Source organism: Pleurodeles waltl, chromosome 5, assembly GCF_031143425.1.
Source record: "Pleurodeles waltl isolate 20211129_DDA chromosome 5, aPleWal1.hap1.20221129, whole genome shotgun sequence".
Lineage (NCBI taxonomy): Eukaryota > Metazoa > Chordata > Amphibia > Caudata > Salamandridae > Pleurodeles > Pleurodeles waltl.
The window spans coordinates 443,006,814-443,019,370 of NC_090444.1; the positions used below are offsets into that span (position 1 = coordinate 443,006,814).

Here is a 12,557-nt window from a genome sequence, read left to right on the forward strand (position 1 = left end):
AAATCTTTTCATCGCTAGTCCAGTGCAAACCTCTATGCTCATCACAACAAATGTATAACTAGTTGAAGACATTGCTAAACTTATGCACACTTTAACTATTTGTTCAACGTGATTACATTTCTTCTCTTGTGTTTCAAGGGGGAATTGAAGATTTTTTTAAAATCTGATTAATTTTGAGGATTTTTTTTGTCTGTCATAGGCTGCCTTAATTGGTCGCTTGGAGCGAATATTCCACATCTGTTTTCCTTCCATCCCTGTCCTAGAAGAACAGGAAACAGTCGCCACACTAGAGGTTTTTTTGGAAGCTAAAGAAAAACAAGCAAAGCAGCAAGAAAAATCAGGAGGCGGCACTGTAGAGAACAGGTAAGTAAGGTGTCCAATTAGGAAACTAGTTGAACTATACATTGTCTGTTCTAGCTACATTGTCAGGATGCATCTTGTTCTTTTAAAGTAACTGTCAATGTTTTCTACTTTTTTTCAATCATAGAAGTCCTGAATATTTGGAAACACAGCCACACATTGTTACTGGCCCCAGACATGCTTCTGCCCCTTTTCTGCTACACCTGGTTAGAGTATTTACAACTTTTCCCCCGCATTTAAATGAAATCCGCCAAAGCAGTGGGGTTGAATTCCATATAACATTTTAAAAGTTCAAGTTTAGAAACTGCCTTTAAAAAGTTTTCCAAACATGTGACTTTGACTCTTTCTAGGGTATTCAAACCCAATATCTAAATGTTCTATTTAATTGCACTGAATATGTTAGAGATTGACTGTTTAAGTTAATGACGTCTGGCATGTTTGACAGAGAGTTGGCGGGCACTAGAGTTCCTGGTTGTGTTTCCAATCAGGAACTATATTTAGTTTTCACAGGATTCTTCTCTCTACCATTCATAAGCAATAGAATGTCTGTACACGATAAAGGATCCTCTGAACATTGTTTAGACTTTTTGTAGTTGAAAAATAAAGAAAGCATGTTGTGGCAGTATTTTCATATATTTTAAATAAAATGCTGCCATTAAGCCAGATGACTAATACAGTGCATTTAACTAAAATACAACGGATTTTACCATTGTTAAACGGAAAATCACTAGTGAATGAGAGCCTCTATCTTACTCAGTAAACAGAGTCAAAAGCTGGTAATGCTCATTCTAGAATTACTGAAACTGGACCTTCCTGTCATTCAAATAGATTGCTTGGTTGGTAAGCATTCAGTTTGTAAGATAGGTACCTTTAGTCCGTTTTTGTGTCAACTTCTCTCTTCCTGTTGACCAGTTACCATGCTGGCAATATTTGAAGAATGGCCTTCTTGTGGCAGGGCCACCTGGAAGGATGAGCATGATGTTTGCCTCTTCTGCCTTCCAGGTTCACAATCTATGAGGAAATGTTTGACTGGAGATGCCTTACAGGAGGCTTCAGGGCAAGTATGGAGTTCCACACCTTAGGGGGAGGAAGGGCAAGCAGGGTTTGCACCTTGAGTATCCACAATCTTTAGGGGGGTGGTGAAGCAAACAAACATGTAGTCAGCCATAGATGTGAACTTACCCAAACCCTCTCATCTATATTCCTTTTCCTGGTGTACATCGAGACATTTGATGTTGATAAACTAAACATTGAGGGTTTAAATTCAAGGCTGTCGGATGCTAACAACTTGACTCCAAGGTCTCTGCACACTTGAGATCTTTCTTAATGTTAAGACCCACAGTATCCCATGGGTGTTCTTCTTTAGCACTTTTGGCTTTGAGGGTTCATACCTTTGAAACCCAAGCTGCCGTTCTTGGAAGAGTATTAGGACAATCCTGTCTGCTGCAGACGCAAGAGAAACTTTGACTGACAAGCATCCATCATTACAAGCAGCAGCAGAACAACCCATAGATGCCATGGCATCCACAAGGTCTGTCCACCGCAGAAGAAGTACAACCTTTGGTGATACGCCTGCTTATGTGCTGGCATTGCCAAATCCTCCTCCACTATCAACAGACAAAAGAGACGGATCCAGTCATTGGCTCAAAAGGCATTGAAGTACCATTTTGAAAGATCCTCCCAGGAGAAAGAAAATGAAGGAACTCCTCACTTGGCATCACAAAAGGTAATGAGAATTTCATAGAAACATGAGAGAAAGAATTGCACTATAGGACAACTTTGGAAGCTCCATGACCTTAAACATTCTAAGACTGAAACCTGCACTGGATGACATTTCTTCTTCCAGAGACGTTACACCCGTACCGTCAGTGCCACTGTTGATGACTACACAGACTCAGTTTTTTGTCAAACTGGTGAAAAGAGTAATGAGGAAAAAGTAAGAATAGGATTCCTTCTTCGTCTGACACACGCCAGCAGCACAATAGAGAATATTGCTATAAAGCACAAGTCTCAGTTTCTGCTTTTCCAGGATTAAAAGAATGCAGAGTTGGACTCCATCACGAACAACATTTGCCAAAGTGCAGCAACTTCAGATGAAACTGTTCCTCAGCTCTCTTTGGAACGTACACCAAATAACTGGTAAATTGCTTGGAGAAACCTGTTGATTTCTTTCCAACAAAAATATAATAGTCTTCAAGTAAACAGTGAAGATGGGGTGTTTATCTGTAATAAGTCCATCTGTGTTGCAAAAGATTAGGTGGACTAGAGTTCTACTTTGAAATTTTACTAAAACGATACTTCTGGCTAAAATTATTAAGACTCCTGAACCACAACATGGCCCTTCCTTTCTCCAGCTTTTGAATCTTCAGATCACAGACAGATGATGACATTCAATACATAAAAAAGAGACTGATGTGTTCAAGTTGGTCAGGTTTGTGAAAAAGAAAAAACAATCCAATTTAATGGCTATGCCAAGACCAATAAAAGCTCTGCATCCCTTACTGAAAAATGCATTAAAGCAATGTTAGGAGTCCCTTTTCTGTAACGGCAAGAAACAACAAAAGGGCATTGCCAGCTGCATCATTTGGTGGCCAAAGGTATGTTTTGTACCCCTGAAAAAAATCTCCCTCATCCTGCCACTTGTGATGAGCTGACTGCTTAGGGGGTGCGGATGAGGAGCAATACCTCTATCCAGTTCCCCTTGTTGCAGAAGATAACAAGAGATAGTTAGGTATGTGACATTGTAAACAATTGATACAAACACAGTGTAGTATTACCTCTAACGACTTGAAGATCTATTATCATGGACCAGTGATGCACAAGATTCAATACCATTTCTTAAAAAACCTATTAGAGGAGCTGCTTCGATAATATTGGAAGGAATTCTGCATTAGATTCCTGTAAATGAACCTGAGAACTTGAAAAGAAATTATGGTACTGCCTTATCTGGCCAAATCACCCCTTTTGTTCTCTTCTACTAAAGTCTACTTATCTCCCTTTATTTATTCCATTTAGGTCTTGATTACGGAATACCTTGTAAAATAACAGCACTTTTGCAAACCACGTTTCGCACAGGTGTCGGAATTGTAAGTTTACTGGATTTTAGGAGCATTCAGATTTTTCACCCTATAAATTTCAACAGGCCAAGCCTGCCAAAATTTTCCAGTTGAAAAAGGTCCAATAAACACAAGGACATGCTGATGTTGGTGCTGTAAGCACCTAAATGCGCCTGTGAAGCCTTATTTTTCAGGACAAAACTTGTAATTGACGTTATTTATCGTATCAGATAAATAATGATCCTCAAAATATCATTATGTTCGATGGCATCTGTCGCTGTAGATACACATGGTATGCATGAGCTCGCCATCTGGTGTTGGGTCGGAGTGTTACAAGTTGTTTTTCTTCGAAGAAGTGTTTTCGAGTCACGGGACCGAGTGACTCCTCCTTCTGTGCTCATTGCGCATGGGCGTCGACTCCATCTTCGATTGTTTTCTTTCCGCCATCGGGTTCGGACGTGTTCCTGTCGCTCCGAGTTTCGGAACGGAAAGATAGCTGAAAACGGAAGATTTTCGACGGTATCGTTGCGATCCGGTTCGAGATAGACACATACGACGACGCGTTGAACATCGAAGCGCTTCGGTGCCCTTTGGGGTAGATTTCGGCACCCCGTCGGGGCCTAGTCGGCCCGACCGCGTGGAGAACAACGCCGATGGAACGGACCCCGTTTCGATTCTGCCCCGAATGCCACAACAAATATCCTTATACGGACCTACACTCGGTCTGTAACCTGTGCCTGTCACCCGAGCACAGCGAAGAATCCTGTGAGGCCTGTCGGGCGTTCCGGTCCCGAAAAACTCTGCGCGACCGTCGAGCGAGAAGACTGCAGATGGCGTCCACGCCAAAAGAGCGTCGACAGTTCGAGACAGAAGAGGAACAGGAGGAATCCTTTTCCATCCAGGATTCAGACTCCGACGAGCTAGACTCTACAAAAACTGTGAGTAAGACGTCGAGATCAGACCTTAAAAAAGGAAAGAAGGCCCAGGGGACGCCACTGCCAACCGGCCATGGCTCCACCCAAATTCTCGGTGACCAACAATCGGCACCGAAAAAGGCCCATTCAGTGTCGAGATCGTCCGACTCCGGTCGAGACACCGGCACGCAGCCTCCTCGGGACCGAGAGAGTGCTAAACAGAAGCATCGACACCGAGAGTTCGGTGTCGACACGGATCGACGCCGAGACAGTGGCGCCGAAGACCATAGAGGCCAAGAATTTTCGGCACAGAAAAAGAGGAAGGTTACCTCGGAGCCGAAAAAACAATCAACAGGGTTTTCGGAGCCGAAAAAAGCGACATCAGACCCTGTTTCTGGCTCCTATACTGAAGAGCATTCTATGTCTTCTCAAATGAAGAAACATAGATTTGAACAAGAACTGCAATCCACTGACGTGGATCACACGCAAAAGCGTATCTTTATTCAGCAGGGGACTGGGAAGATCAGTACCCTTCCACCTGTCAAACGAAAGAGAACGCTTCAGTTTACTTCTCAGCAACAAACAGCACAAAAGGTAACACCTCCTCCCTCACCTCCACCTGTAACTCCGGCTTCGCCAACTTACACCCCGTCACATTCGCCAGCTCACACCGCCATGAGCCACGATGACCAAGATCAGGATGCGTGGGACTTGTACGACGCACCAGTGTCTGATAACAGCCCAGACACATACCCAACTAGGCCATCACCACCGGAAGACAGCACAGCCTACTCACAAGTGGTGGCTAGAGCAGCACTATTCCATAATGTGGAACTCCACTCGGAACAAGTAGAGGATGATTTTTTATTTAACACCCTCTCTTCAACCCACAGCTCCTACCAAAGCCTGCCGATGCTCCCAGGCATGCTACGCCATGCAAAGGACATTTTCAAGGAGCCAGTTAAAAGTAGGGCAGTGACACCTAGGGTGGACAAAAAGTATAAGGCGCCTCCTACGGACCCTGTATTCATCACCTCTCAGCTGCCACCAGATTCTGTGGTGGTAGGGGCTGCCAGAAAACGGGCAAATTCACACACTTCTGGGGATGCACCTCCCCCAGATAAAGAAAGCAGGAAGTTCGATGCAGCCGGGAAGAGGGTTGCTGTCCAAGCAGCAAACCAGTGGCGCATCGCAAATTCACAAGCGCTGCTAGCGCGATACGACAGAGCCCACTGGGATGAGATGCAGCATCTCATTGAACATCTCCCAAAAGATCTGCAAAAAAGAGCAAAACAGGTTGTTGAGGAGGGTCAAAACATTTCCAACAATCAAATACGCTCCTCCATGGATGCAGCAGACACAGCCGCGAGGACCATTAATACGTCGGTTACCATCCGTAGGCACGCATGGCTCAGAACGTCTGGATTCAAGCCAGAAATTCAGCAGGCAGTGCTTAACATGCCAGTCAACGAAAAACTTCTGTTCGGTCCGGAGGTCGACACAGCCATAGAAAAGCTCAAGAAGGACTCAGACACTGCCAAGGCCATGGGCGCACTCTACTCCCCGCAGAGCAGAGGATCTTATAACACCTTCCGCAAAACACCTTTTAGAGGAGGGTTTCGGGGTCAGGCCACACAAGCTAGCACCTCGCAGTCCGCACCGCCCACCTACCAGGGACAGTACAGGGGAGGTTTTCGGGGCCAGTATAGAGGGGGGCAATTCCCTAGGAATAGAGGAAGATTTCAAAGCCCCAAAACCACTACCAACAAGCAGTGACTCACACGTCACTCACCCCTCCCACACAACACCAGTGGGGGGGAGGATACGTCAATATTACGAAGCATGGGACAAAATAACTACAGACACATGGGTCCTAGCAATTATCCAACATGGTTATTGCATAGAATTCCTGCAATTCCCCCCAGACATACCACCAAAATCACAAAATTTATCAAAATACCATTCACAGCTTCTAGAGATAGAAGTTCAAGCACTACTGCAAAAAAATGCAATAGAATTAGTACCAAGCACACAAATAAACACAGGAGTTTATTCACTGTACTTCTTGATACCAAAAAAGGACGAAACACTGAGACCAATTCTAGACCTCAGAGTAGTAAACACATTCATCAAATCAGACCACTTTCACATGGTCACACTACAAGAAGTGTTACCATTGCTCAAAAAACACAACTACATGACAACCCTAGACCTCAAGGACGCATATTTCCATATACCAATACATCAATCACACAGGAAATATCTAAGGTTTGTATTCAAAGGAATACATTACCAATTCAAAGTATTGCCTTTTGGTTTAACAACCGCTCCAAGAGTATTCACAAAATGCCTAGCAGTAGTCGCTGCACACATCAGAAGGCAGCAAATACATGTGTTCCCGTATCTAGACGACTGGCTAATCAAAACCAGTTCGCTCACACAATGCTCAAACCACACAAATCAAGTCATACAAACCCTCTACAAACTAGGGTTCACCGTCAACTTTGCAAAATCAAACATTCTGCCAAGCAAAGTACAGCAATATCTAGGAGCCATAATAGACACGACAAAAGGAGTAGCAACGCCAACCCCACAAAGGATCCACAATTTCAACAGAGTCATTCAACACATGTCTCCAAACCAAACAATACAAGCAAGAACAATACTACAGCTCCTAGGCATGATGTCCTCATGCATAGCCATTGTCCCAAACGCAAGACTGCACATGAGGCCCTTACAACAGTGCCTAGCCTCACAGTGGTCTCAAGCACAGGGTCACCTTCTAGATCTGGTGTTGCTAGACCGCCAAACTTACTTCTCGCTTCTATGGTGGAACAGTATAAATTTAAACATAGGGCGGCCTTTCCAAGACCCAGTGCCACAGTACGTAATAACAACAGATGCTTCCATGACAGGGTGGGGAGCACATCTCAATCAACACAACATAAGAGGACAATGGAACATACATCAAACAAAACTGCATATAAATCATCTAGAATTATTAGCAGTTTTTCAAGCACTAAAAGCTTTCCAACCAATCATAACCCACAAATACATCCTTGTCAAAACAGACAACATGACAACGATGTATTATCTCAACAAACAAGGAGGAACACATTCAACGCAGTTAAGCTTGTTAGCTCAAAAAATATGGAAGTGGGCAATCCACCATCAAATTGGTCTAATAGCACAGTTTATTCCGGGGATCCAGAATCAGCTGGCAGACAGTCTCTCTCGAGATCACCAGCAAGTCCACGAATGGGAAATCCACCCACAGATTCTGAACACCTACTTCACACTCTGGGGAACACCACAAATAGACTTATTTGCAACAAAAGAGAACGCAAAATGCCAAAACTTCGCGTCCAGATACCCACACAAGCAATCCCAAGGCAATGCCCTATGGATGAACTGGTCAGGAATATTTGCTTACGCTTTTCCTCCTCTCCCTCTCCTTCCTTACCTAGTAAACAAATTGAGTCAAAACAAACTCAAACTCATTTTAATAGCACCAACGTGGGCAAGACAACCCTGGTACACAACACTGCTAGATCTGTCTGTAGTACCACACATCAAACTACCCAACAAACCAGATCTGTTAACGCAACACAACCAACAGATCAGACACCCAGACCCAGCATCGCTGAATCTAGCAATCTGGCTCCTGAAATCCTAGAATTCGGACACTTACAACTTAGCCAAGAGTGTATGGAAGTCATAAAGCAGGCCAGAAGGCCATCCACTAGACACTGCTACGCAAGTAAGTGGAAAAGATTTGTTTGGTACTGCCATCATAATCGGATACAACCACTAGATGCAACTCCAAAACATATAGTAAATTACTTGCTCCATTTACAAAAAGCAAAGCTAGCCTTCTCTTCTATTAAAATACACCTTGCAGCAATATCTGCATACCTGCAAACTACCTATTCAACTTCCTTGTATAGGATACCAGTTATCAAAGCATTTATAGAAGGGCTTAAAAGAATTATACCACCAAGAACACCACCTGTTCCTTCATGGAACCTAAACGTGGTTCTAACAAGACTCATGGGCCCACCTTTCGAACCCATGCACTCTTGCGGAATACAATTCCTAACCTGGAAAGTTGCCTTTCTCATCGCCATTACATCTCTAAGAAGAGTAAGTGAAATTCAAGCGTTCACAACACAAGAGCCTTTTATACAAATACATAAAAATAAGGTCGTCCTACGACCTAATCCAAAATTTTTACCAAAAGTTATTTCACCATTCCATCTAAATCAAACGGTAGAACTACCAGTATTTTTCCCACAGCCAGATTCTGTGGCTGAAAGAGCACTACATACATTAGATGTCAAAAGAGCATTAATGTACTACATTGACAGAACAAAGAACATCAGAAAAACTAAACAGCTATTTATTGCATTCCAAAAACCTCATGCAGGTAACCCAATATCAAAACAAGGTATAGCCAGATGGATAGTTAAATGCATCCAAATCTGCTACCTTAAAGCAAAAAGACAACTGCCCATTACTCCCAGGGCACATTCAACAAGGAAAAAAGGTGCTTCAATGGCCTTTTTAGGAAACATCCCAATGCAGGAAATATGTAAGGCAGCCACTTGGTCTACGCCTCACACATTCACCAAACACTACTGTATAGATGTGCTATCCGCACAACAAGCTACAGTAGGTCAAGCTGTATTAAGAACTCTATTTCAGACAACTTCTACTCCTACAGGCTAAACCACCGCTTATGGGGAACTAACTGCTTACTAGTCTATGCATACCATGTGTATCTACAGCGACAGATGCCATCGAACTGAAAATGTCACTTACCCAGTGTACATCTGTTCGTGGCATCAGTCGCTGAGATTCACATGGACCCACCCACCTCCCCGGAAGCCTGTAGCAGTTCAGAAGTTACCTTCAATTTTGTACATTTGTATATATATTACTTAATCCTTTAATAGGTACATACTTACATTTTTCATTGCGCGGGCACTATTACTATAGTACAACTCCTACCTCACCCTCTGCGGGGAAAACAATCGAAGATGGAGTCAACGCCCATGCGCAATGAGCACAGAAGGAGGAGTCACTCGGTCCCGTGACTCGAAAACACTTCTTCGAAGAAAAACAACTTGTAACACTCCGACCCAACACCAGATGGCGAGCTCATGCATACCATGTGAATCTCAGCGACTGATGCCACGAACAGATGTACACTGGGTAAGTGACATTTTCATTATTGGGTTTGATGAATAATGGTGCAGACACCCAGGACTCGTAATTGATGCCAACATGTCAGTCAGAGGTATTATTTTTAACTGCCCTGTGAACGTTTTTACTAACAGTCAGAAAGCCTTAGTCTTTTTTTCAGCTTTTAAAGATGTCATATAAAAAGGAATGGCCCTTAAATTTGTATAGCCCAAATTTCTGATATGTCTTAGGTTGGTTTGTAGAGGGCGCTTACCACCCGAGGGGTATCCAGGCACTGGGTAGGTGAGTAAGCCTATCGGTCTCATAGTTGAATAACCTTATCTTCAGTTTCTTGCAGAATTCGAGAAGGGATGGGGAGGTCCTGATGTGGCATGGAAGGTTGTTCCCTGTATTTTGGGACAATGTAGAAAAAGGGGAGTCCTACTAACTTGCTGCTGCGGAGATGGAGTGATGCTGATAGTAGTTTCCGGGTGGGTTGGTGGAAGTTGAGGCGGTGGTTGAGGTAGGCAGGTCTGACTTTGTGGCGGGCTTTGTATGCATGGGTGAGCAGTTTGAATTGGCATCTCTTCTGGGTTGGTAGCCAGTGTAACTTTGAGGCAGGCGTGATGCGAATGTTGTGGGGTGTGTTGAGGATGAGTCTGGTGGCAGTGTTCTGGGTGGTCTGGTGTTGTTGTGCGAGTTGATTTGTGATGCTGGCATAGAGTGCGCTGCTGGTTACAAGGACCTGAGTGACTGTTCGTCTGGTGTCGGTGGAGGGGCCAATGGAATATCTTGCTGCGCATACGAAGGATGAAGAAGCAGGAGGGGGCGACAGTGTTCACTTGTAAGCCCATCATTAGTCTGTTGATGATGCCTAGATTTTTGACATGGTCGGTGGGATGGGGCTGGGTCCCAGGTCTGTTGGCTCCCAGGTGGAGTCCCATGGAAAGCTCTGGTGGATCAGGACTTCTGTTTTATCTGTTCTGAGCTTTAGGCAGTTCTGTTTCATTCAGTTTGCTACGTTAGACGTGCAGGTGTTGAAGTTGGTCCAGGTGGTGTGTTTGTTTGTGAGGGAGAGATGAGCTGGGTGTCGTCTGTGTAGTATACAGTGTTGATTGTGGGTGATCTTATGTTCTGTAGACGTTGAAGACATATGGCTCAGCGATGATCCTTGGGGAAATCCTCAAATGAGGTTCAGAGGTGTAGGACCGGGACCCTGATTCGCTGTGTCGTGTTGGAGATGAAGGAGGCCAGCCAACGGAGGTCGAGGCTATTGATTCCGTAGTTGTTCAATCTTGTGATGAGTGTGCTATGGGAGACCGTGTTGAAGGCTGCTGAGAGATCAAGTAGTAGAAGTGCTGCAATTTCCCCTTTGCCCATGTTGGTCCAGATGTCATCAGTTGCTGCAATAAGAGCGGTTTCCATGCTATGAATACTACAGAATCTAAACTACGAGAGGTTGGAGAGTTGCTTTTTGATAGCTCTTTCCACCACTTTGGATGGGAAGAGCAGATTGAGATGGGTCTGTAGTGGCTATGCTCTTTTGGGTCCTGCTGTGGGCTTTTTTCAGGAGAGCTGTGTTTTCTACATGTTTCCAGTTGTCCAGGAAGGTTCCACGTTGGAGGGCGGTGTTGATGGTGGTGATGATGATGGTGTTGATGATTATGGTGGTGGCGAGGGAGCTGATCAGAGTTCCTCATTGGTTGAAGATATGGTGGGAGCAGGAGTTAGTGGGGATACTTGAATGGATTGTTCTCATAATTTCGGTGTTGTCTTCTGGGGTAAGTTTTCCAGGTTGTGATCTGGTGGTCCTATTTGGCAGTGGTGGGAAGCTGGTTAATGAGTTCTTGTGTCTTGAGTTGGGGGTCGAAATTGCTGTAGATGTTGAAGATTATGTTGTGGAAGAAATTGAAAAGGTTGTTGCAGAGGTCTTGTGAAGGGGTGATAGTGGCGGCTGTGGGGTTGGAGAACTCTTTGACGATGTTAAAGAGCTCTTTGCAGTTGTTGGAGCTGTCTTCCAGCCTGAGACCTAGGGCTGTTTTTGTTGCGTCGTTGAGTTGGCAGTAGTATTTTGTGGACACAGATTTGTAAGTGTTTCTAGCAGTGGTATCCCGACTGCTTCTCCATTTTCTCTCCAGCTGTTTGCATAGTCATTTGGAGTTTCTGAGGTCTTCGGTGTACCAGCTGGCTCAGGAGTTGGTTCTTGAGTGTCTGACGTTCTTCAGGGGAGCTACAGTGGGCTTTAGGTGTGCCACGCAAAAGTCTTGAAAAGTGTCCTTCCTGGTATCCATTACGTCTTCCAGAGGGTTTCAAGTTCTCTTCCCAGGTGAACCTTAAAGTGGTTTCATAACACGAAGTTATAGTTTCAATCTCACCTTTGTTCCCTTTCTGACTAATCTCCAGTTTTCACCTAAATCATTTTTTGGGGCAGAAATGGCCCTTCATGCACCAGATTTTAAAAGGGTGGATCTGGAAAAGGCAAGCAATTTGCAACAAACCAGACTACTGTTTGTCAGTTAAAGTGCTTTTACCACAGGCATAGTTTCCACATAGCAGACTATTGCTAGGTGTACAGAATCCTGTATCATAGCATACTATCAAAAAACGAACAGCCTTTGCCTGGTAAACTTAAAGCCCATTCTAGTAGAGGCAAACCAGCCCTATGTCCCTATTCAAGGCATTTGTCGGAAAGTTTCTTGTAGATTAGATCCTATATTTGCTGTGCACTATTCTGTTTCTTATGACTCTGGGGCTGGTACATTGATGTTTTGTTTCTTTCAGAACTTAGCTTCCTTACTGATTGTGCAGGACATAATAGGAAGGCCCTGCCTCAGGAATTAGTAAGATGCTACATCCATTTTTCAATCTGGTTACTGCCTTTTTAGAGGCTCACATTCCTTTTTGTTTCACAGTTGACAAAACCGTGGCGTTTCTAGTTAAGTTTACGCTAGATGATTTGGCTTATTGGCTATTTTTAAAACACAAAAAATGTAGAAAAAGGTTGCCTTTTAGAGGTGCGTTTCATTTATTTTAATGAATTTCG

General features: G+C 44.0%; 1 protein-coding gene across 5 annotated transcripts in view; it reads left to right on the plus strand.

The window, feature by feature from the left end:
* The window catches only part of AFTPH (aftiphilin), a 206,125-nt gene that overhangs the window by 79,782 nt on the left and 113,786 nt on the right, over positions 1 to 12,557 (plus strand). For all 5 annotated transcript variants that reach the window (XM_069234250.1, XM_069234251.1, XM_069234247.1 and 2 more), the window contains one exon: positions 200 to 363. In XM_069234250.1, the coding sequence (XP_069090351.1) occupies positions 200 to 363 (164 nt within the window). The remainder of the gene's footprint in view (positions 1 to 199; positions 364 to 12,557) is intronic.